The sequence below is a fragment of the Mchenga conophoros genome, linkage group LG15 (assembly GCF_057382185.1).
Source record: "Mchenga conophoros isolate Kocher_MC1m ecotype Shallow Benthic linkage group LG15, M_conophoros_male_GT1.1, whole genome shotgun sequence".
NCBI classification, from domain to species: Eukaryota; Metazoa; Chordata; class Actinopteri; order Cichliformes; family Cichlidae; genus Mchenga; species Mchenga conophoros.
In genome coordinates this window covers 28084850-28110617 of record NC_140540.1, presented here as the reverse complement: position 1 = coordinate 28110617, position 25768 = coordinate 28084850, and the positions used below count along the sequence as shown (strand labels likewise).

Here is a 25768-nt window from a genome sequence, read left to right as displayed (position 1 = left end):
TCAACCAGAACCGAATCATAGGCTCCTGAACAGACCAGAGTCCACCTGCACAGCAAAATCAGGATCATGTATCAGTCTGGACCTCCCAGCTCATTCTGTCCAGATCAAAGAGATATGAGGCCACTAACACACCTGTCTGACCCCCAGTCAATGCATCAGTGTCCACAACCTTCAGAACAGTCAGGAAACAGTGTGATCACTCTTTAATAATCTGATGCTACTGATGCTGTTTAATAAAGTTTATTTTCTATTTGAAGTCCAGCTCTCAACTCCTCTGAGCCCCTCCCTCCACACGGCAGCGTTTTGTCCGTCACGTGCCAGGTGAGGCGCAAACACCACCTCCAACCTGCGGAGAGCACTGCTCTGGTCACCACGGACGACCGTTCCTTGGAGACGGCTCATCATCAGCCGAACCATCACCTGATTGGCCCACGCCAACCCAAGAGCAGGAGACACGGTGGACAGCGAAGGCCTGAGTAGGAGGAAATTTATGCTGAAGTGGTTCTGAGGTCAAAGGTCAAAATGTGATCAGCTCATAAAGAAGATATCTGATTTACCCCATACTGTTGTGTGATTGGCTGAAAACATCTGTTACCTGGAAAACAAACACCTGTCACTGATTAGTGGTCAGAGATAAGAGACTGAACTCTGGTGTGCTACCTGGATGGTGTTACCTGGTTGATGCAGAGCACAGGTGTGCTGAACTCCTGACTCAGGTGATGCAGCATGGAGGAGAAGGTGAGTAGCTGTCTGTTCCTCTCTAGCCAATCATCGGCCTGGAACTCGGTCCTGAACAGCGCTGCCACTGAGTCGACCACGATTAGTCGCACCAGACCGCGTGTCAGTAGGAGGCGGGCACGGCGTGTTAGGCACACCAGGAGGGAATCCTGAGGACAGAGCAAGAAGTTATGGGTTGTAACGGGGTCTGAACAGATGTCGCATGATCAGACTTACCAGATCCGCGGTATGCTCAATGTAAACGTGGTCGCTGAAGCGAAGACTGCTTACAAGGTCCGCAGGAACGTCAGAACGCAGACAGACTTGCTCGCCAATCAGCTGGTGCAGACGCTTAATGGGAAATGAGTCCTCAGTGCAGACATACAACGCACCTGGAACCAACAACGAACACACAAATAATGAATGTGACATATCAGAGGTTATTTATTAACTTACAAATCAGCAGGTCATTGAACAGGTAAAGTAAGTAAGTAAATTTTTATTTATATAGCACTTTTCTAGATAAAAGATTACAAAGTGCTTCACACAGAGATTAAGTATAAAACAAAAACAGACAAAAGTTAACAAAAATGCAAATTTAAAAATGTGTTTTTAGTTGTTATTAAAAAGAGACTACTGAGTCCACAGATCTTAAGCTCAGTAGGAGAGAGTTCCATGGTCTGGGAGCCACAGTGGTAAAAGCTCTGTCTCCCTTAGTTCTCAGCCTTGTATGCTGAATAACAAGTAGGGCTTGATCACATGACCTCAGGGACCTGCTAGGGACATAGGGCTTTAAAAGTTCAATGATGCAAGCTGGTGCTTGTCCATGAAGGTCAGAACCAGAATCTTAAAATGGACTCTGAATTTAATGGGGAGGCAGTGCAACTGTATTAGCAACGGTGTCACATGTGAGTACTTTGATGATCTGGCCGGAAGCCTTGCTGCAGCGTTTTGAACAATCATCAGATGCTCCAAGGAGTTTTTGCTTAGACATGTAAACAGTGAATTACAGTAGTCTAATCATGATGAAATGAATGCATGTATAACAACTCCAGTTCAGTGCGAGATACAATAGGGCTTAATTTAGCAATGTTTCTTAAGTGATAAAACCAAGACCAAACCAGAGATTTGACATGAGCATCCAAAGTGAGAGGTGGGTCAATTTTATTTATATAGCGCCAAATCACAACAACAGTCGCCTCAAGGCGATTTATATTGTAAACAATGTTCCCTCTAAGCTGCGCACGTGCGCAATTGCGCACTGTAGGCACGGTCTCTGCGCACAAAAATTCTAACCTGAATTGAAATTAAAATTAATACTTTGACAATTCTGTTTTGCAGTGTTAGTCAGTAAGTGACTGGCTGCTCCCATATGGGATTAGAACGATGCCATCTTATCCCATAGTCCAGCCAATAATGCGATTCACATTCGCACATACGCAGCTAATCAACATCGTTGACAGGCTATGGCAGCGTTCTTATATGCTGACACCGGTGTTTTAGCTAGCAAAGCGCCGTGGCTGATGTGGAGTGAAGCCACGTTAATGACAACGTGTACAACCATTGGAGATGTGAGCAGGACAGACGGAACAATTGACGGAAAAAGTGTGGACTTTATACTAGTTTTTAAATTGAGTTGATAGGCCACGTAAAACCATAATTATGATAAAAATATCTGCAATGTTTGGTTTTCTTCCTGAATACTATCGTTGTTTATATTTACTGCGGGAAGAAACGGTAAAAACGGCGTTTTATACGAAAAAAAGGCTCGAAAACACTCTCTGCCTGTGAGCAAAAACAAACCCTACCCCCCTCTCCCTTTCCTATTCGTCCAAAAAAGTACCATGTCAACCAATCAAAAAATGATATGGCAATGTGGCATTTAGTTGTTAAGAAACGGGGGGAAGTTTTAGGAGTGATGGAGGTGTTTTGAGATGTGAGAGATTTGAGACGTTTAGTGCAAATCCTGTGTAGTTAGTGTGTAGTGTAGTCAATAGTTTTGTTGTGTGTGTCAGAACAATGAGGCGACTGCTGAATGTTACAGGTGTTACAGGAGTGATACATCTCCTGTTGTCAGCCCTGCAGGTATCAGGCTGTTGTCAAAGGAGCTTGCAAAGAAAAGCGTCTGGACTTCTTTTAAGTTACTTGAAGACGTTTCACCTCTCATCCGAGAAGCTTCTTCAGTTCTAAGGTCAAATGGTGGAGAGTCCCAGATATAAACCTAGTGGGCGTAACCCCCCACAGAGGGACAAAAGGACCCCCTGATGATCCTCTAATCGCCTGAGCCAAGGTGTGAAACTGGGTGTGGGTCCCAATCAGCCAGAGTTTCGGGTGAGTTCATTGTGAAACCTGGCCCCACCTTATCATGCGAATTCCTGAGATCAGATGGCCCAGGATGTGAGTGGGCGTTAAGGCGTCTGGGAAGGGATCTCAAAACTGGATTATAGATGGCAGAGAGTTGGTGTCGTAAACCACCGCCTCTGTTCAAAGATGGTCGCTCACAGTGGACATAGATGGCTTCTTTCACTCGTCTTTCAAACCATCATTAAATGGGCGTTCTTAAAGTCAGCAAAGAGGCACAGAAAAGAAGACCAGACACCAGCGAGGGAGGATAAGAAAGACAGACGCAACAATGTTGTCATCCCCTATGTAGCCGGTGTATCAGAAAAACTCAGGAGAGTTTTCTCCAAGCATGACATCCCGGTGCATTTCAGACCCAGCAACACGCTCAGACAAAAACTGGTTCACCCGAAAGACAAAATGCCAAAACACAGACTTAACAATGTGGTGTATGCTGTATAGTGCAGCGAGGAATGCCCAGACCTCTACATTGGAGAGACCAAACAGCCACTTCACAAGCGCATGGCACAACACAGAAGAGCCACCTCCACAGGACAAGACTCAGCTGTCCATCTGCATCTTAAGGATAAAGGTCACTCTTTCGAGGATGCCAATGTTCACATTTTGGACAGAGAGGACAGATGGTTTGAAAGACGAGTGAAAGAAGCCATCTATGTCCACTGTGAGCGACCATCTTTGAACAGAGGCGGTGGTTTTACGACACCAACTCTCTGCCATTTATAATCCAGTTTTGAGATCCCTTCCCAGACGCCTTAACGCCCACTCACATCCTGGGCCATCTGATCTCAGGAGTTCGCATGATAAGGTGGGGCCAGGTTTCACAATGAACTCACCCGAAACTCTGGCTGATTGGGACCCACACCCAGTTTCACACCTTGGCTCAGGCGATTAGAGGATCATCAGGGGGTCCTTTTGTCCCTCTGTGGGGGGTTACGCCCACTAGGTTTATATCTGGGACTCTCCACCATTTGACCTTAGAACTGAAGAAGCTTCTCGGATGAGAGGTGAAACGTCTTCAAGCAACTTAAAGAAGTCCAGACGCTTTTCTTTGCAAGCTCCTTTGACTACGATGACCTGGATGACTGAGAACCTTCCCAGACGTATCAGGCTGTTGTTCTCCTTTATCTTATAGTGGACAGAAATTATTTTTTGGAGTGGCACAAATTATTTGTGTGGCATCAGATTTGATGCAGAACAGCTGATTGTTCTGTAAATAGTTTGAAATGTTAGTTTAAAAAACGCCTTGGCTGCATTAAAAAAAAAAATAGCTGCAAAAAATGTTGTTTGCATAACTCAGTTACTTTTTTGAAGACGTAACTATATAATTAATTGCCCAGCATTGGTCATTATGTACTATATTTTGCAGACAGAGTTACAGGACTCTCTCCCAGACCACAGACTCATAATAAGTCAAAGCTTTATATATTTAAAAAAAACAAAAAACAAAACAAAACAAAAAAAAAAAAAACAAAGAAAGAAAAGAAAGTTGTGTTTTCGAAATTGGACTTCAAGTTATTTTTTACTTCCAATAGTGTTAACATACTACACAGGTCAATGACTAGATTTTTTTTTTTTTACATTTTCATTGTAAATGGGCTAAAGCAGTTAATTAAAAGTAGTCTAACATAAATGTAAACGCTGGCGTGACCACAGTGCACACGTGTGATGTCGCTCACAGTGGTCCAAGGGATCGCTCAGGGAGTTTGTGTGTTCGCTCAGACACGTGAAAAATTAGAGGGAACATTGATTGTAAGGTAGACCCTACAATAATACATACACAGAAAAAAACAGCAATAAAATGACCCCCTATGAGCAAGCACTTTGGCGACAGTGGGAAGGAAAAACTTCCTTTTAACAGGAAGAAACCTCCGGCAGAACCAGCCTCAGGAACGTGTGGCCATCTGCTGCGACCGGTTGGGGTGAGAGAAGGAAGACAGGATAAAAGGCATGCTGTAGAAGAGAGACAGAGATTAATAACAAGTATGATTCAATGCAGAGAGGTCTATTAACATATAGTGAGTGAAGAAGGTGACTGAAAATGAAAAACTCAATGCATCATGGGAGTCCCCCAGCAGCCTATGCCTATTGCAGCATAACTAAGGGAGGATTCAGGGTCACCTGGTCCAGCCCTAACATATAGTTAGCCAACAGGAATGTTTTAAGCCTAATCTTAAAAGTAGAGAAAGTGTCTGTCTCCCGAATCCAAACTGGAAGCTGGTTCCACAGAAGAGGGGCCTGAAAAATGAAGCCTTACCCACCCATTCTACTTTTAAATACTCTAGGAACAACAAGTAAGCCTGCAGTGCGAGAGCGAAGTGCTCTAATGGGGTGATATGGTCCTATAAGGTCATTAAGATAAGACGGGACCTGATTATTTAAGACCTTGTATGTGAGGAGCAGGATTTTGAATTCAATTCTGGATTTAACAGGGAGCAAATGAAGGTTCCTGATAGCTGACTTCACAAATATCGAAAGGGGACCAAAAGCATTCATTATCTTAGGTACATGTCTGTCAGGAGCACATACAGTGGGGCAAAAAAGTATTTAGTCAGCCACCGATTGTGCAAGTTCCCCCACCTAAAATGATGACAGAGGTCAGTAATTTGCACCAGAGGTACACTTCAACTGTGAGAGACAGAATGTGAAAAAAAAAAAATCCATGAATCCACATGGTAGGATTTGTAAAGAATTTATTCGTAAATCAGGGTGGAAAATAAATATTTGGTCAATAACAAAAATACAACTCAATACTTTGTAACATAACCTTTGTTGGCAATAACAGAGGTCAAACATTTACTATAGGTCTTTACCAGGTTTTTACACACAGTAGCTGGTATTTTGGCCCATTCCTCCATGCAGATCTTCTCGAGAGCAGTGATGTTTTGGGGCTGTCGCCGAGCAACACGGACTTTCAACTCCCGCCACAGATTTTCTATGGGGTTGAGGTCTGGAGACTGGCTAGGCCACTCCAGGACTTTCAAATGCTTCTTACGGAGCCACTCCTTTGTTGCCCGGGCGGTGTGTTTTGGATCATTGTCATGTTGGAAGACCCAGCCTCGTTTCATCTTCAAAGTTCTCACTGATGGAAGGAGGTTTTGGCTCAAAATCTCACGATACATGGCCCCATTCATTCTGTCCTTAACACGGATCAGTCGTCCTGTCCCCTTGGCAGAAAAACAGCCCCATAGCATGATGTTTCCACCCCCATGCTTCACAGTAGGTATGGTGTTCTTGGGATGCAACTCAGTATTCTTCTTCCTCCAAACACGACGAGTTGAGTTTATACCAAAAAGTTCTACTTTGATGATACAGCAGAGGATTGGGAGAATGTCATGTGGTCAGATGAAACCAATGTGCTCTCTGGCAAACTTCAGACGGGCCTGGACATGCACTGGCTTCAGCAGCGGAACACGTCTGGCACTGCAGGATTTGATTCCCTGCCGTTGTAGTGTGTTACTGATGGTGACCTTTATTACTTTGGTCCCAGCTCTCTGCAGGTCATTCACCAGGTCCCCCCGTGTGGTTCTGGGATCTTTGCTCACCGTTCTCATGATCATTTTGACCCCACGGGATGAGATCTTGCGTGGAGCCCCAGATCGAGGGAGATTATCAGTGGTCTTGTATATCTTCCATTTTCTGATGATTGCTCCCACAGTTGATTTTTTCACACCAAGCTGCTTGCCTATTGTAGATTCACTCTTCCCAGTGTGGTGCAGGTCTACAATACTTTTCCTGGTGTCCTTCGAAAGCTCTTTGGTCTTTGCCATGGCGGAGTTTGGAGTCTGACTGTTTGAGGCTGTGGACAGGTGTCTTTTATACAGATGATGAGTTCAAACAGGTGCCATTCATACAGGTAACGAGTGGGGGACAGAAAAGCTTCTTACAGAGGACGTTACAGGTCTGTGAGAGCCAGAGATTTTCCTTGTTTGAGGTGACCAAATACTTATTTTCCAACCTAATTTACGAATAAATTCTTTACAAATCCTACCATGTGAATTCATGGATTTTTTTTTTCATTCTGTCTCTCACAGTTGAAGTGTACCTCTGGTGCAAATTACTGACCTCTGTCATCATTTTAAGTGGGGGAACTTCCACAATCGGTGGCTGACTAAATACTTTTTTGCCCCACTGTACGAGGAATTCAGATTCAAACATCTTGGGGCTTAAAAACAAAAAGTATAACTGGATGTCATTTGCATAGCAGTGGTAGCAAATGTCCTCAAAGGGGCTCAAAATATGCTGGAGAGGAAGTAGATGTATTAAAAACAATAAAGGCCCCAATACAGAATCTTGTGGCACACCGTAGGTGAGGGAAGTACTTAGAAACTGCCACAGAAAAGTATCATTCATACAGATATGAGGAGAACCACTTTAAGGCAGATCCATATACACCGACCCAATATAATTGGATAATTGGAGGTGAGCTTCCCTCCCTCCAAGACATCTACAGGAAGCAGTGCCTGAGGAAAGCGGGGAGGATCATCAAGGACTCCAGTCACCCCAGCCATAAACTGTTCAGACTGCTTCCATCAGACTGCTGAACACTTCATAGACACCTCAGCTTCACTACTGGAACTTTAACATTATGCACTCCATACTGTACAGTAACGCCACTGTTTTGCACATGTCTCACTCTGTATATTTTATTTTATATATTTTATTTATTGTTTACTCTATTTAATTTGTAAAATATGTACACACACACACACACACACACACACACACACACACACACACACACACACACGTAGAAAAATATTTAGTATACACATCCAGAAATGCATATACTATTATATATTGTACATATATTTATTAGTTTCAGATGTAGCCATTCTTGTATTTTGCTTGTTTACATTATTGTATTTTGCACAACTCTGTTGCTTGTGAAGCTCGCACACAAGAATTTCACTCACATGTGCTGTACCAATGTACCTGCACATGTGATGTGACAATAAAAAGTGATTTGATTTGATTTGATATTTCAGCCTTTCAAGCAGAACGTGATGGTAAGCTGCATCAAAGGCCAACGTGAGGTCCAACATCAGCAGAACAGAACATTTTCCCGCATCGTTTTGCATCAAAATGTCACTGGAAACTCTAAGAAGGGCTGTTTCAGTAGAATGAGCTCTGCGTAAGCCAGACTGAAATTTGTCAAGAATATTGTGTTTATCCAAAACTGCTGTAAGCTGCTTAGCCACAACCTTTTCACTGAATGTATCACAAACCTACTGATTGGCAAAATCATGGTGCGTTCACTGACCTGCTCCCAGCCCTCCGTGCTCTGCTGGGTACTGCACCGAGAGGCTGAGCTGCAGGCCCACCTGAGTCTTGCCGGTGCCACTCTCTCCAGCCAGCTCAGTGATGCCCCCCACAGGCAAACCGCCCCTCAAAAGGCGGTCCAGAACTGGACAGCCGAGCCTGAGCTGGGCGCCAGACACGCCGTGCTGCAGCTGCTGTGCTGAACACATACACACACACACACTTGGTTAATGCATGATATCACATCACACAGTGTGTCCAGTAAGACTCTTCTCCTGACCTGTGATTGGAGGGTGCCTTCTGCAGACGGCAGCGGCAGCAGTGATCAGCTGCTGGACATCAGAGTTGGACAAACCGGTGAGTCTCTGCAGGTCTGGAGCAGAAGCACAAACCACATCCTTCACAGACTTTAGCTGAACTGCAGCAGGAGAAGCACAAGTGGTTACCGTGGAAACAATGGAAACAACCACAAAAAAAGGAAGTCCAAGCAATTCATCACATCTCTGAATCTTTGGTGTTCACTGTCTAATCTGTAATAATTTGAATGGATTCTTAAAAAGAGCCAGCTGTCTCAGCTAATTACAGGCCAACCTCTAACCTTCCTTTCATCTTAAACATTCTTGAAAGAGTAGTTGTCAAACAGCTAACAGATCATCTGCAGAGGAATAGCTTATTTGAAGAGTTTCAGTCAGGTTTCAGAGTTCATCACAGCACAGAAACAGCTTTAGTGAAGGTTACAAATGATCTTCTTATGGCCTCTGACAGTGGACTCATCTCTTTGCTTGTCCTGCTAGACCTCAATGCAGTGTTCGATACTGTCGACCATGATATCCTATTAGAACAATTAGAGGATGCTGTAGGTATTATGTAGGACTGCTTTCTTCCATTTGCACAATATCTCTAAAATTAGAGCTACCCTGTCTCAGAGTGATGCTGAAAAACTAGCTTATGCATTTATTACTTCTAGGCTGGTTCATTATTATGAAGATCTAGCAAAAACTCCCCGAAAATACCTTCAGTTATTTCAAAATGCTGTAGCAAGAGTACTGACAGGGACTAGAGAGAGAGAGAGATTAGTCTACACAGTTATAATATTTGGAATAACAAGGATATCCTATATAAAGAAAACTTTTTTCTTAGTTTAGGAACAACATTATTTTAGTCAACCAATTATTCGATTCAAATTGTATGCTTTTCTCATATGACGAATTTTGTCTACATTTCAATTTAAGATAAGATAAGATAAGATAAGATAGAACTTTATTAATCCCTCGGGTGGGTTCCTCTGGGAAATTCGATTTCCAAAAAAGCACAGCACCGACAGAAGTTACAGAGTTACAGAATATTATATATATATACACACACACACACACACACACACACACACACACACACACACACACATATATATAAATACAGAGACAATATAAATAAAATATACGAAGGGGATAAATAGAATAAATAGGAATAAAAAATAAAAATACAAGTGAATTGCACATTTCAAGTATTGAGGTCTATTACTTGGAAAGGCTGCCGTCACTCCAGCGCCATCTTTACTAAAAGATATTTAGCAATAAATCATGACAATTATATTAAAGCATTTGGGTCTATACCTTCAGGGGTTTGTATGCTTTATAAGAATAAACACTAATATCCCTTCATACCACAGGCCACTGGCATCTCCAATACAAACTGTTGTTGGTAAGACTTCTGGCAGAGATTATGTGTTTTTATCTCAGAACATGTATTTAAAGGATTTGCACTGTTCTGAAACTACGTATTATTTGGGTTCCACAAAAACTAAAGACAATTCAACATTGATAACAGGTATATGATTAACTTGTTAATCTTAAAGGTTAAATTTCATATTCACAAATCCAAATGTTTAGGGAGACATCCCTCCTTTTATGTATACTCCTATGAGCTTTTATAATATCTAAATTCAATTAAGAATTCTACTAACCCCAAAGGCTATGGTTGTATGTGAAAAAATAAAGATCCTCCAATCTTTACTCTTTGGCTTAATCAGTTAAACTTCTCCCCTTAGCGTACCGGTATGCGTATTGTAGGTTCTGAAAAATGGTCGTTTGTTTGTTTGTGGTTTACAATTTCTTTAAGTACAACACCTTCAATGTAATACTGTTTTAATTCTACTTTGTACTGACCTTTAAATAAAGGTTTAAAAAGAGAGAAAAAAAACTATAGAGAGAGACCATATTTCTCCTATATTGGCTTCCCCTCAGTGGCTCCCTGTTAAATCCAGAATAGTTGGAATAACTGCAGATTAATAACATAAGATGAGCTCGGTGCTGTTACCTCTCCTCAGGGCAGCGCTGACCCGCGGGTGGAGCAGTAGTTGGTCGCAGTTCATCCCGCTGACCTCCGTCCGTCCGACTGTGTGTTTGTTTACATCAAAAGCGCCACTGCATCGAAAATAACCCGCCGAACGAGAAACGTCATCAGGCGGCGCCGGGTGGTACCGTTCAACACAGTCTGGGGGGAGGAGCGGGGTTATTTCTGGGTCAAAAGAAGTCGGTTTGTTTCATTGAGTCGAATCCAGATGATATAACATATTGGTGACGTGATAACAGTTACATTCGTTCAGGGTTTAATTATTAGGATTCAAATGCTTTCCTTTCCACACCCACGTCACCAACTCATGTCCTGTGCCTATTGAGTAACGTCACTCCAGCGCGCCACAGGAAGAAAACAAACTGCAATCTGAAAACAGTCAGTGATCAATAACTGATCAATAACCGTTATTAGCAGCCAATAAGGTGACCGGATGTGTTCTGGGACGGAACACTGTTTCTAACGGACCAGACTCTGAAGTTCTCCCGGTGAGTGGATCCAGATCTCTGGGAGAGGAGCTCCCCGGTCCCGGTGTTTCAGGTTAGCCGATTATATTTGTTTACATGTTCCAGGTGCAGCATCCGATGCTGATTAAAAATATTTAAATAAAGTTAGAGAAAAAAAAAACTCTGACTGGACTCCAACCTTTGTTTTTATGACATAAATCACAAACCGACATTTTCCTGCTAACGCCATTGAGCAGCTCAGCGGGAGTCTGAGTTCACCTGCTGCTGATATGGTGACAGGCCAGTGCTGGTCTGGGCATCAGGAAGCTGGTGATCCACTGGCAGGTGGAGGTGGGTGAGCTTCTGGTGGAACATGTCTGGGATGATGGTGTTGAAGGCCAAACTGAAACCCATGAACAGTATCTGGCGTGTGTCTCAGGTTGGTCGAGGTGATGCAGTATCTAGTGCAGACCCATAGTGACTGCATCGGATCGGCTGACCCGTTTGCCCAGTAGGCAACTTAGAGAGAACAGTCATCTTGATTTTAACATCAGGATAACAGCAACTTACCATCTTAGTGTTTCAATTTCTTCAAAATTAACAATAAAGGGCTCTGATGTAACACAACCATGCATTCAAGTGAGGAAATATCCCTTTCCATTTACGGCAATCTATCAAAAGTTAAGCAGAGTCTTCTTAACTCACAGCTTCCATGTTCTCTTCCATGTGTTGCATAAGGAGGCAAGCCAAAGAGGTGGAGTTAAATAGTATCCAACAAATTCACAGAGAACAGGATGTGATGTGTGGTGGTGTAGGGAAGTAGGAAAAGGTTTAAAACTTGTCATTTTAACTAAAAGTGATCTGCTGATCAGATTTGTTCTGAGCTGAGCCAATCAGACTGTTTCATACATGTAAACAGGTAACAGCTGCAACCAATAAGAGTCACCCAAGTTTGAATCACAGAGTTTTGAATCCTCTTTAAGACACACACACACACTGTCTGCTGTCTGTAATTATTAATGTCTGCAGTCACAGGTGGATGAAGGTGGGGGTGAAAGTGAATCAGGGATCTGCTCTGAGCTCTTTCTTGTTTGCAGTAGTAATGAACACACTGAAAGATGAGGTCAGGCTGGGGTCACTGTGGATGATAATGTCTGCAGATGATACTGTGACCTAAGGTGAGATTAGGGAGCAGGTGGAGGTATGAAAGAGTAGAAGCAAGATAGAATACATGAGTGTGAATGAGAGGGAGACAAGGTGGAAGGTGAACATGGAGAAGCAGAGGTAGTGGTAGAGGGTCGTCCATGTAGTGAAGGAGGACATGCAGAGGGTTGGTGTGACATAGGAGGAGATGGAGACATATGACTGGCTGAAATGTTGTATGAGTCATCATCAGTGAGTGTACAGTGGAGCTATCCTACACATGACAGTGACTTGTTTCCTGTGTTGACCTTCATACTCATCGTCATGTGAAAGTTTAATATTTAACCGGTCTCTCCACCTCAGGGACTGCTGACCTCTGACCTCCACCATGAGCTCCCGGGTGTGCAGGACCTGCGGGGGGTCTGATATTGACGTGGACCAGGCTCGTGGCAGCGCCGTGTGCACCAGCTGTGGTTCGGTTCTGGAGGACAACATCATCGTGTCCGAGGTCCAGTTTGTGGAGGGAAGCGGAGGCGTGTCGTCCGCCGTGGGACAGTTTGTGTCTGCTGATGGTGAGACGCCAACAGAGGCAGGTTAGGGTGGTTTAGGGTGAAACAGGAAGGGCTGGTAATCCGCAGCATCAGCAAGTTTCAGAGACCATGTGAGTTTGCTGAAGTCCATCCAGGTTTCACAGATACAGCTCAAGCAGGCTTCGGACGTCTCTCTGACCAGTTCAGGTAATTTAATTAGTGCCACGTTTTAGAAGAAAACAACATGAGAAACAAGTCGCTGTGTTTCAAAGCTTCTCATCCAGAATCAGAAACATGTCCACCTGAGCATTCCCCTCGTTGTAATTAATTGATGTCCATCATCCCATGATGCATTGAGTATTCTTCAGTCACTATGTGTTAATAGACCTTTCTGCACCGAAGCATACTTGTTATTAATCTCTGTCTCTCTTCCATAGCATGTCTTTTATCCTGTCTTCCTTCTCTCACCCCAAGTGGTCATGGCAAATGGCCACCCCTCCCTGAGCCTGCTTCTGCTGGAGGTTTCTTCCTGTTGAAAGGGAGTTTTTCATTCCCACTGTCACCAAAGTGCTCACTCATAGGGGGTTATATGATTGTTGGTTTTTTCTCTGTATGTATTATTGTAGGGTCTGCCTTACAATATAAAGTGCCTTGAGCCGACTGTTGTTGTGATTTTGCGTTATATAAATAAAATTGAATTGAATTTTTAAAGTCAGTAAACACGTTTGCTATACAATCATTCCACCCTAGAATGAACACTCAACTTTGACTTCATGCCTGTGATGAGTGTCTAACACTAACCTGTCTTTACCCAAAATGCTCTGCAGCAACTACAGTGTCAAAAGTCAAAGTCCTCTGAACAGCTGTCTTTCTGCCTGCCCATCAGGTCCCGTTAAAGCGCCACTTCTTGGTTCTGGTTTCCACACCAGCGTTGGTAAAGAGTCGCGAGCCCAGACACTTCAGAACGGTGAGTCCTTTGACTGTTTGGGGGCAGGGTGTCCAGGTGAGCCACAGGTGTAACGAGCCTGTGTGTGTGCAGGTAAGCGTCAGATCCAGCAGCTGGGCAGTCAGTTGCAGCTCAACCAGCACTGCCTCGACACCGCCTTCAACTTCTTCAAGCTAGTCGTCAGCAAACACCTGACCCGGGGCCGCAAGACAGAGCACGTCATCGCTGCCTGCCTCTACCTTGTGTGCCGCACTGAGGGCACGCCACGTATCCTAGCAACCACTCTGACCCACTGAGCATGTGCAAACTGCCGAGACAAACCTGAACTCTGAAACCGCGATGGCCTACAGTCAGTTTACATGCAGCCAGGTGAACCACTGAACTGGTTTCCTCACCTGTAGCTCAGGTGTGCAGCTCATCTCCTCTTTTAAAACTACCGTATTTTCACGACCATAAGGCGCACTTAAAAGTCTTAGATTTTCTTCAAAAAGTACGGCGCGCCCTATAGCGCAGTGCGCCCTGTGTGTTGTAAGGAGGACGTAGTAGAGAACACCATGAGAACGCTAAAGGGTGAAGTGTGAGCGTTGATCGTATATACCGGACAATCGCACATACCTGTATAAAAGGACAGGTATGTGCATTATGTGGAACATCGTTGTTTTAACAACCCTGAAAATGGCAAAGAGACACGCTTATGAAGCACAGTTTAAACTGAAGGCCATCAGCTATGCGGAGGAACATGGAAATCGAGCAGCCGCGAGAGAATTTAAGATTAACGAATCGATGGTTTGCAAATGGAGGAAGCTAGAAAACAAGCTCCGGCAGGTCAAGAAAACGCAGCTGAGTTTCCGCGGACATAAGGCGAGGTGGCCCAAGTTGGAGGAAAGACTCGAGCGGTGGATCATCGAGCAAAGAACGAGCGGGAGAAGCGTTTCGACGGTCACCATTCGGCTAAAAGCAGTTTCACTAGCTGAAGAGATGAACATTGAACATTTCCAAGGAGGTCCGTCTTGGTGCTTTCGTTTTATGAAACGGTGCCATTTTTCCATCCGGACCAGGACTACGGTAGCGCAGCAACTTCCAGCGGATTATAAGGAAAAGCTGGCCATCTTCCGCAGCAAACACATCGGCGACAAAAACATCCAGCCCAGCCACATCACAAACATGGACGAGGTCCCGCTCACTTTTGACATCCCGGTGAGTCACACTGTGGAGAAGAAGGGGACCAGCACGGTAGCGATACGCACAACGGGGTATGAAAAGTCTTCTTTTACTGTTGTGCTTGGCTGCCATGCTAATGGACAGAAACTGCCGCCTATGGTGATTTTTAAGCGAAAGACTTTGCCTAAAGAGAAGTTTCCAGCAGGAATCATAATTAAGGCAAATGAAAAGGGCTGGATGGATGAGGAAATGATGAAAGAGTGGCTGAGGGAGGTGTATGTAAGGAGACCAGGTGGTTTTTTCCACGCATCACCATCGCTCTTAATCTGTGACTCTATGCGTGCCCCTCTCACAGCCGATGTGAAAAAACTAGTGAAACAAATGAACTGTGAGCTTGCTGTCATTCCGGGAGGCCTGACAAAGGAACTCCAACCGCTGGGCATCGGTGTGAACCGCCCGTTCAAAGTAAGACTGCGAGCGGCCTGGGAGCGATGGATGACCGTTGGGGACCACAGTTTCACCAAGAGTGGAAGGCAGCGCCGGGCGAGTTACGCCACAATTTGCCAATGGATTGTAGATGCTTGGGCTAACATGTCTGCTGGCACTGTTGTTCGAGCTTTCGCAAAAGCCGGCATCATTTCCGAGGAGCCGCACGGCACGGAAAGTGACTCTGACGGTGAAGAAAGTGAACCTGGCATGTTTGATGGAGATTTAGCGCAGCTGTTCAATTCAGACACAGAGGATGAGGACTTCGATGGGTTTGATTGATGATAAAAATGTGAGTACCAAACTTTGTTTTGCTCCTGCTTTATTTTTAAATACGCACACTTGTATGCTTGTATGTTGTTGATGATGACGATTACTGGTAATAAAAATGTGAGTACCAAACTTTGTTTTGCTCCTGCTTTATTTTTAAATATGCACACTTGTATGCTTGTGTGTTGTTGATGATGACGATTACCGGTAACAGAAATGTGAGTAAGGTACCGAACTCAGGTTTGCTCCCGCTTTATTTTTAAATATGCATACAGTACTTGTATGCGCCCTATGATCCAGTGCGCCTTATGTGTGTGTTAAATACAGTAATGGCACACATAACTGAGACTGCGCCTTTTAGTACAGTGCGTCTTATGGTCGTGAAAATACGGTATGAGGAGAAAGACATCAGATTTTCATCAGCTGCAGGTGGATGCAGGTTTGTCACAGGAACTGATCCATCAGCGGTACATTCAGATGTCCATCACCCTAATGTGCTGCAGATGTTCTGCTGTTTAAGGTGATCAGAAACACCTGGAACCAGTGATTTACAATTTTAAATCAAACACAAACGTGATAAAAACACAGAGGTTACAGGCTTCATTCTGACCTTTCATCTCCTGGTTTTCCTTATACAAGCCTCAGACATGCTGCTGGACCTCAGCGATCTGCTGCAGGTAAGACCGAGCCGCAGGTAAGACCGAGCCTCAGCTACTCTCAGTGGAATCTCAGTGGTGTCATTAAGGTGTGAGCTCTATGCTGTGTGTCCAGGTAAATGTCTACATCTTGGGAAAGACCTTCCTGCTGCTGGCTCGTGAGCTCTGCATCAATGCTCCCGCCATTGGTGAGCTATTTACTCATTGTATTTATTTAAAGCACACAACACTGGAAAAGCAGAGAATGCAGTCTCACAGATGATTTAAAGTGTGATAAACATGTGCAACATGTGCTGACATCCAGAAATAAACTGTAAATAAAAAAAAAAACAAAAAAAAAACCACCAATCACATTTATCAGTTTCAACTTTATATTTTTTGTCTGCAATGCTTTTCTACTGAATACAGGCTTGAAATAATTTGTTGTTGCATTCAAATTTTTTATTTCCGTTTTACACGTGTGACCTTGAACACAACAAGTAAAATTCATTATCCACAGCACAAAAAAAGTTGAAAATCCCCCACAGTGTGAGATAGGGATGGGTATCGTTTAGGTTTTATCCGATACCGGTGCCAAATCGGTACTTTTGAAACGGTGCCGGTGCTTAAACGGTGCTCGAACCGGTGCTTAAAGAATGGAGAACACAAACTTTGTCCAAAAACCTCTCGTGTTTAACTGTTTCCCACTTTTTCTTTGGTCATTTTAGCCTTTTTGGCCAGGGTGAAGGGAGTATCTGCCATCAAACAAGAAGACAGCCGCATGTAGCTATGATGATGTTTGCTAGTTCACCTTACATGCATTAATGTAATAACGTGGTTAGCCTACTCAACGTAAATTACACACGGACAACAAGCTACTCACGCAGAGAAGAACGGCTGCTGCTGCCATCATCATCCGTCATCATTTCTGCTACACTGGCAGGGCTAGGGGCCAGGACTCTATTCTTCGGGTGTTTGGGGGATGTTGCTCCGGGTCCGATAACTGGCAACCCACCCGACGTGCACGGTGTGAGGTCTCGCAGCAAGCTATCAAATACGGCGCATTTCTCGGCTTTTAAAAAAAACGCTATGCGTCGCCAGCTGTTTAATCGGATTCTTGGTGTTACCTCCTTTGACAGTATCACAGTATCAGCTTAAAGCACTTGTTGCAGGCTGCTGAGTTTTCATATTTTGCTGTGAAGTACAGCCAGACTTTTGACCGCTTCGCCTTGGACATTTTTAATCTGTAGCTCTGCTCTAACAGAACGTACGTACCTGGCCCCGCCTACTATCCTCGGAAACGTAAAATGATTGGCTAGAAGTGTATCACAGCTCAGGAAAAAAAAGCACCGAAATGTGCGCTGCTTTTCGGTCTGGTTACTACCGTTTATGTCAGAACCGGTGCCATGATGACACCGGTACCCATCCCTAGTGTGAGACCACATAGCCACATCTAGTGGCAGCAGCAGAAAAACTACAACTTCCTTTATTCATTTTCTCAAATATTCAGGAGACTTTAATATACACCAAACACTTCTAAAAACCTGACAGCCAATCAGCTCTCAGGTCCACGGCATTGTTCAATCAGCTGCCAATTTCCAATTGCCAGGTCCGTTGATTGAATCTGAGCTCCAGGCTCCGACTTCCTGCCTGTTGGCTGAATCCCTGGGTCCAGTTCAACAGTAGAAGATGAGCTCTGGGATCTGCCCCCCCTGCACCCCAGTGCCATTGGTACTGTCTGATGAGCACTGGAACTGGAAGGTCACTTTCCCACACTGCACTTCAGTCATCCCCTCCTGGCCAAAGTAACTCAGCTCATTTCCGTCCAGGACGGCACTGACTGTGTAGAAGGTGTCCTGCTCTACCTGCACCGGGTGCTCGAACCACACCGGGAAGGTGCTGCTTGACCCATCTGACAGAAACTTGTTGAGATTCTGGGCTAGAACAGTTCCCTGCCTCTTCAATTCAATCCTCACAACGTACTCTGCCTTCCCACCACTGGAACCGTACAGACCAAGTCCAGCTACAAAAATCCTGCGATCCACGGCAAACTGGATGCTGTCACAGCGCCCCCTGTAGCGCCACTGGTTGCTCCGGTAGGCTGAGGATTGGAAGCGGTGGCACCTCTGTGGCAGTAGCCCCGCCCGCTTCACAGTGGGGAATTCCAGCCTGGGTTTGTTGGTAGCAGTGAACCACAGAAAGACGTCGTGGGCCTCTTTGAGCGTCAACACATCCGACTGCGCTGCCCCATCTGCAAACTCCTGCAGTGTCATGGAAGGGAATCGGACCAGGTACAGGGCCTTACCAAGCACCGTGCGTTGATTCCTGGGGTTCACTGTCAAGCCCTGCCGCCGACACTCTGCCGCCGCCCAGCACAGCAGTGCCTGAAACACCACGATCTCGCGGGTGTTGAGTGTTTCTCTCTGCAGGATTATCTCCAGCGTGAGCAAGTCGATCTCACAGAAACCTTCAGAGCGCAGAGCGAGTTCGGCTTGAGCGTCGATCACCTCCCAGCAGTGCTGCGTCAGTTCCGGCTCCTCAAACAGCCGACTCTGAGACAGCAGCACACAGGCATTCTTTGCCTCAAGGCTCGTCTCCAAGAAGGCTACGCAGGCCCTCGCCAGAGCAGGGACAATATACTTCTTAGCAGCATATAGCGTGGCGAGCACGGTATCAGCCTCCAACTCAATCTCATCGCTGTACATGTACCTGAGATAGAGAAAATAGTAGGATGAGGTCATGTTTCGACAAAAATTGTACAACACGCGGCATCCATAGCTGACTGTAGTGGGTTTGTGTACCACCACAGTGGAGCAGAAACAGAAGTTACCTCAATGTTATCAACATGATGGATTGTGAAATCTGGTCTGTGGTCCCTTTTCTCAAGCTACACCATAAACTACAACGCCTGCCTTACTCTCCTGTCCCTTCAACCAAATCCTGCTTCAAGAAACAAAATCACTGGAGCTGAACTCCTTCTGCCCAGCCCACGGTGTCTACAGTCTTTAAGCACGTCCCACCACAAACCTCCACCCTACCTCAGATCCTGCCACAGAACACTTTTCAATTTGGTCGAAACACTAATGGCGGTACTCAGATCTGCACTGAAAAAGATTTCATAGTCACGTTCAGGAGTCAAGTGTTCAGGATACTAACAAAACTTTTTATGTTTTGTAATAATTTTTTTCTGTCAGACAACGTTTTCTCAGATTGTAGTTCTGTGAAGCCTGTGCCTCTCTGATTCCATTGCTATCCTAGCCTTTATCCTTCTATCCTAGCCCAATGAGGCACACTAGAAAGGCAGCTGTAGCTCCACATGAGGCAGAATGCAAAGCTGGGGGTCATCCGAGTGAAGGAGACTACTTTCAGGACTCTGCTTGCTGCTAATTCACTAACAGTGGGCCTGGTCTTGATTTCTGACTCACTTTAAGAGGATGAGAAAAGCAGCCGGCTCAACATCAGGGATCTGGATCACAGACTGTCCCTCTGCCAGATCTCCATAAAACATGGCTCCAAACACCGAGCTGCCCACCGCCAGGACGTACTGCCATACAGAGGAATCCATTAGAATCTGGACCACAGCATCAAACCGTATGCTCTGGATCAAAGTGTCAGTGGGAACAGGTTCTGTACCTTATGAGCAGGCACTGTCTGAGTCTCTCCTGAAGAACCGACAATGAAGTGGACATCAGCCATCTGCTCATTGTTGAACATCAGAGCGTTCCTGCAGCCACACAACATAATCAACAGACAACAGCAAAGTACAAGGACAACAACAGACTCGGGTTAGCACATCACATTTCTTAGTAGCTAACATAGCCAAAAATGCAGAATGATGATAAAGCTGAATGTATGCAGACCCCAGCCCAGCAGCCAGAGCCTGAACTTCAACACATGAGGACATGCAGGAATGGCAAGATTGCTCAGAAGTCCTGCCATTAATTAATGCTTCAATCTTAAATATGGTCAACCTATCTCTATTAATCAGCTATGTATCACAGGCCTTCAAGCTGGTAGTAGTTAAACCGTTGCCTAAAACGCCATTTCTAGACCCACCGGTGTTAGCTAATTATAGGCCAATCCCCAACCTTCCTTTCATATTAAAAATTCTTGAAAGAGTAGTTGTCAAAGAACTAACACATCAACTGCAGAGGAATGGCTTATTTGAAGAGTTTCAGTCAGTTTTCAGAGCTCATCGCAGCACAGAAACAGCTTTAGTGAAGGTTACAATTGATGAGGGTTCTGTTATCATCAAGAGACATAGCATACATTTTCACTGCTATGCAGATGACACAGCTTTATCTATCCATGAAACTGGATAACATTGACCTCCACTCATCCCCAGCTGTTCACAGCAAATGGTAAAATGGTAAATGGCCTGTATTTATATAGCGCTTTACTAGTCCCTAAGGACCCCAAAGCGCTTTACATATCCAGTCATCCACCCATTCACACACACATTCACACACTGGTGATGGCAAGCTACATTGTAGCCACAGCCACCCTGGGGCGCACTGACAGAGGCGAGGCTGCCGGACACTGGCGCCACCGGGCCCTCTGACCACCACCAGCAGATGGTCACCCCTCTGTGAGCCTGGTTCTGCTAGAGGTTTGTTCCTGTTAAAAGGGAATTTTTTCTTCCCACTGTCACCAAAGCACTTACTCATAGGGGGTCATATGATTAATGGGGTTTTCTCTTTCTTTTTTGTGAAACTAGATGTTACAATCCCTGATATGGGATTGTAACATCTAGTCACTTTACTTAAACAATATAAAGCACCTTAAGGCAACAGTTGTTGTAATTTAGGACTGTAAAATTAACATTGAATTGGATGGGGCTTTGTGTTGGGGCTGTGTTAGCAACAAACATTTTAATGTCCTTTAGATGAAAAAGAAGCAATGTCTGCATAGTCAATTTGTTGTCCTCTTATTGTTGTTGTTTATCTCTCTGACTGCTTGTGGTTGTTGGTGGTGGGGTTTTTTTTGGGGTTTTTTTTTTTTTTTTTACCTTTCTCTGAGGGTGGGGTGGGAAGCTTGCCAGCTGTCTGTTTCCTCCGGGTTCCCGTCATGGTTATTTGGCTGTGAGGCGGCAATGCCGCTGTCTCCACAGATGTCTTCGGCAGTCAGCTGCAGGTCGCTCACCTGAATGAAGCTCTTCTTCACCTCCAGAACCTCCACCTCCTCGTCTTGAGGGAGACTGGTGGAGAACAGCTCGGCTGCCATGTCCTCCTCAGAAAGCAGGCAGAGTCAGCAGTCACAGCATCGCAGCCTGCTGTGGGTCAGAGAGAGCGGGATGTTATGATCCACAGAGATTATGATCCAGATTATCTGACAGCAGAGCGTCTCCTTTGTCCTAAAGCACAGACAACTGACAGCAGCTGCAGGCTCATCATAATCTGGATTATCTGATCGCTGATATCATTCATCTGAGGGTGTCCAGGTGTGTTTACTAAGGCGGTCTGTAATGCTTCACCTGTCTGCGCTGCGGTCATTGATCTCTGATCACTAACATGGATCCAGCTAATAAACAGTATCTAACCCGCAGAGGTGTGGATTCAGCAGACCGCTGTTATTATTAACATCAGTGTGGCCCAGAAAGCCACGCCCACCACATCTGTTTATCTTCAGCGAACAGGAGATCGGGTCTCTGTCCGGTAACAATCGATCATCACTAATCACAGCTCTGAGTACCGATCACGTACCAGATTCTCAGCGTTGGACCTGTGGCGCGTGTCATGGAGCTTTGGTATGCGGGTTACCTGTGTGACGTCTGCCGTCCCCGCGTCCTTCCGCTGTAAACGTTAAAAACGAGCAGATCGCTGCAGCCTGCCTCCGGCCGCCATCTTACACCGTAGTACCGCCTTCACCACCGCTCCGCACTGCAAGAGGGCAGCAGAGCGCGGGAAAAGAACGCAGCCATCGAGCAACCGCAAATGTTTTCATGAACACCAAACACGGAAGTGTGTCCGTATGTTTATGTTTGCTACGTACAGTGTGTGGTGATGTCTGTGTCCAAGCCACTGTTATGAAGAAAAAAAAATACTAAGCGTGTTAACAAGCAGTCTCTCTCACTCACACACACACACACACACACACACACACACACGGAAATGCAGCTTCTGAGTGCAGAAGCGGCTCAGTGGATGCTGAACACTGGGATAGTGTGAACACACCTCACGTGCGGTGTAATTTCAGTATCCTTGGTGATTATTGAGGGTTTGCAGTCATGAGGGGAATCTCCCACATAGTTTCTGCAGTCTCTGATATGATGTGTGATCAGTGTAACTCACAGCTAACTTACAGAGCCCTGATGCGGATTCAATCATTCAGGTAAAGAAATCCCAGAAAGCTGATTCAGTTCTGGATTTAACAGTCAACAGTAAATGTAGTGGGCGGAGCTGGACACAAGGCCTTTAACTTAAGTTGAACTTAAGTTTGAATACTGTTTATAAATCTCTGCTGATGCCACAACAAAAAAGCGATCTTTTGCCTGCTGATGAACTTTGACCCTGTGTGGCCACGTTTATTAACATTGAAGCACTCCTTCCCCTCCTCAGACCCCTGTCTGTACATTCCTCGCTTTGCGCACATGTTGGAGTTTGGGGCGAAGACTCATGAGGTTTCCATGACGGCTCTTCGTCTTGTACAGAGGATGAAGAGGGACTGGATGCACACAGGACGCCGACCCTCTGGACTCTGTGGAGCAGGTGCAACCTGGAATTTGTCACTATAGCAACAAACGTCAGCGGCAATGTGCATGAAGCAGACATTAACACTCCTTCTCTTCCTCCTCCTCAGCACTCCTGGTAGCAGCTCGGATGCATAAGTTTCGGCGTTCAGTGAAGGACGTGATTGGCGTGGTGAAGGTCTGCCAGACCACACTGAGGAAGAGGTGAGCCCCACAAATACCTGAATACACCTGACCCCCACCAAAACAGGAAGCAGATCTCAGCGCCTTTCCCTCCCTGCAGGTTAACTGAGTTTGAGGACACGCCCACCAGTCAGCTGACCATTGATGAGTTCATGAGAGTAGATCTGGAGCAGGAGTGCGACCCCCCCTCATTCACTGCTGCACAGCACAAAGCCAAAATGCAGCAGGTACATCTTTGTCTCTGATTGGCTGCAGCAGCTAGGTGTCCAATTAGCTAACCACTCTGTGCTTCCTGGTTTCTTGCAGTTAGAGCAGGAGCTGGCTAAGAAACTGGATGAGGTCGAAGGTCAGTTTGTCTTTTTTACCTGGGTGGGCTGCCTCAGATGAGAGGGGGTTACGTATTGAATCTTTGAATCACAGTGCATTTCCTGTCATCATCAGGAGAGATCAGCTGCTACAAAGACGAGATTGAAACCGAGCTGGAGAAGAGTCGGCCCAAACTCAGAGGAATCTACGCCGCTTACACCAAAGAAGTTGGTCAGTTCTTTGGGTTACCTGACTGTCTCACCATGCCCACACAGTCACTCAGCTGCTCCCACCTTTTCTGTTTTCAGACCCCGAGGACAACGGCGAGGTTTTGTCAATGCCATCAGAGCCCGAGGAGGTTGAGAGCGAAGATGTGGAATTACAAGCGGCCACCCACCACCTGACTGAGGACTTCCTGTGTCAGGTGATCCAGGAGGAGGAGGTACGTGGCATGAAGGGAGATCCGGTGGCAGAGCCAGAGAAGGAGTCGATGGGACCACACCGTCAGGCTGCCTCTCTGACCTCCATTCTGGGAAAACTGCCAAGCGCCGCCAGCCTGAGCCTCCAGCAGACTTTCCAGACCTCGGACACATCAGAGAGTGGCGAGAAAGATCTCGGTGAGGATAACGACTGTAACAGAATGGTGACATCACCATTAGATCATAGGGCAGTTAGAAATCAAGCTCTGCGTTTACCTTCAGGTGACCACCCACAGAGCGAGGAGCTGGACCTGGAAGGTATTGATGATCAAGAGATCGATAAGGTCAGTTCACAGTTCTACAGGTACAAAGATACCTGAGCAACTTTTACTGTGAAAGGACCCAACTGCACGTGCTCTTTTCTGATTGGCCTGTTCTGTGTGATACAGTACATCCTAAATGAGAAGGAGGTTCAGGTGAAGACGGAGCTGTGGATGAAGCAGAACGCCGAATACCTGAAGGAGCAGAAAGGTGCTCATCAGCAATCATTGATGGGTGTTATTGATTACTGATTCTGATTGATTTGTTTTTGTGTTTCCAGAGAAACAGGAGCGGATAAACAAAGAGAAGGAGGAGGGCACCTACAAGGAGAAGGTGAGTGAAACCAGCATCCACTCAAGAGCCTCACCTGAAGCTCCACCCACCTAATCTGTGACCCCATGTGGTGAATATTTTGTCAGAAGAAGAAGAAGTCTAAGAAGCGGGACCAGATCGAGGCATTGACAGCGGGCGAGGCGATTGAGAGAATGTTAGAGAAGAAGAAGATCTCCAGTAAGATCAACTACGATGTCCTTAGAGATCTTAACCGAGGAACAGGAAGTCCGACCAGGTCCCCCGACCACACCCCCGATACCACCGTAGCACGAAAACGACTCAACCGCCGCCGGCGCAGGAAGACCAGTGACAGTAACCAAGACCTTGCAGCCAACACCAGCATTATGGGCAAGAGGTATCTCAACTGATCTGATCTCTCAATAACCTGTCATCAGTAATGAATATTCTTCAACCTGTCCTCCACGCTATCCTGATGTTCTCTCTCCTGCTCTTTCAGGTTCCGCCACCTCATTTCCTCCACACCAAAGAAGAAGAAAACAGCTCATCAGGTGCGCATCCTCCTTGCATGTCTCACCTGTGTGTCCTTCCTCACCTCTCGTACCTGTTACTCCCTCTTACCTGGTTTACCTGATGTTAATCTTTCAGGTAGAGAGAACAGTCACAGTGGTTACAGAAACAGAAACACCAGCAGAGACTGAGTCCAACCCACCCCTTGACTCTGCAGCAGAAACAAGCCCCACCCTCCCAACTGCTCCATCCCCCATGGAGGAGGAAGAGGAAGAGGAGGAGGAGGAGTGTGTTAGCGCTCTGCAGCTGGTGGGAGGTTAGTCCAGACTTTTATTCTCAAAATCATTACAGTAACATTGATTGATTTCATTGATTTTATTGATTTGCGTCATCCAGATTACGGTTGTGATGCAGATGAGGAGGAGATCTTTTGACTCCGCTTGCTGACCTTTTGACCCAACTGAAGAAACTCCATCCAGGCTCCAGAGCCAAGGCAGCTGATCCATATCTCACAGATCAATAACCAGTGTCAAGGGAATGAGTTACTGATCGGTTTTTATTTGCCCTTTAATTGATCCGTGATCATTTTTATTGATCCTCCTACTGAGGTTTTTAGACGCTTTTGTATTGACGTTAAAACCAGCTGTGTGTGTGTATGTAATTGTGTGTGTTTGTTGATCCTGTATTTCAATACAAACAAACAATAAGACAAACATTCCTTCACAATAAAGAAACTGACAGTGG

At 45.5% G+C, this 25768-nt stretch overlaps 3 protein-coding genes across 12 annotated transcripts; 1 reads left to right on the top strand and 2 right to left on the bottom strand.

The window, feature by feature from the left end:
• Window positions 1-210: 210 nt before the first annotated feature.
• On the bottom strand, window positions 211-13988 carry xrcc3 (X-ray repair complementing 3). 6 transcript variants are annotated; one of them, XM_085246218.1, is made up of 8 exons: window positions 13610-13988; window positions 10654-10854; window positions 8618-8755; window positions 8339-8536; window positions 955-1109; window positions 675-887; window positions 558-610; window positions 211-472 (listed from the first exon to the last, which is right to left on the bottom strand). In XM_085246218.1, exons 2-8 carry the CDS (start codon window positions 10706-10708, stop codon window positions 241-243), a joined length of 1044 nt encoding a protein of 347 aa, XP_085102344.1. In that variant the 5' UTR covers window positions 10709-10854; window positions 13610-13988; the 3' UTR covers window positions 211-240. The 6 variants fall into 6 exon arrangements, with proteins under 6 accessions (XP_085102344.1, XP_085102343.1, XP_085102345.1 ...); XM_085246217.1 differs by having other exon boundaries at window positions 10654-10830; XM_085246219.1 differs by lacking the exon at window positions 13610-13988 and adding an exon at window positions 11415-11555 and having other exon boundaries at window positions 10654-10830.
• LOC146558578 (transcription factor IIIB 90 kDa subunit-like) lies at window positions 10836-25767 on the top strand. Of its 5 annotated transcripts, none has more exons than XM_085246210.1 (19): window positions 10836-11177; window positions 12642-12850; window positions 13695-13775; window positions 13848-14021; window positions 16317-16348; window positions 16443-16515; window positions 22864-23013; window positions 23105-23198; window positions 23278-23404; window positions 23484-23523; window positions 23619-23714; window positions 23792-24100; window positions 24185-24246; window positions 24352-24433; window positions 24504-24556; window positions 24643-24911; window positions 25014-25065; window positions 25167-25340; window positions 25421-25767. In XM_085246210.1, exons 2-19 carry the CDS (start codon window positions 12667-12669, stop codon window positions 25469-25471), a joined length of 2103 nt encoding a protein of 700 aa, XP_085102336.1. In that variant the 5' UTR covers window positions 10836-11177; window positions 12642-12666; the 3' UTR covers window positions 25472-25767. The 5 variants fall into 5 exon arrangements, with proteins under 5 accessions (XP_085102336.1, XP_085102337.1, XP_085102335.1 ...); XM_085246211.1 differs by having other exon boundaries at window positions 10836-11229; window positions 24646-24911; XM_085246209.1 differs by having other exon boundaries at window positions 10836-11229.
• Window positions 16747-22195, bottom strand: LOC146558579 (BTB/POZ domain-containing protein 6-B-like). The gene is made up of 5 exons (XM_085246216.1): window positions 22066-22195; window positions 21315-21578; window positions 19940-20030; window positions 19732-19850; window positions 16747-19015 (listed from the first exon to the last, which is right to left on the bottom strand). Exons 2-5 carry the CDS (start codon window positions 21527-21529, stop codon window positions 17983-17985), a joined length of 1458 nt encoding a protein of 485 aa, XP_085102342.1. The 5' UTR covers window positions 21530-21578; window positions 22066-22195; the 3' UTR covers window positions 16747-17982.
• Window position 25768: the final 1 nt, after the last annotated feature.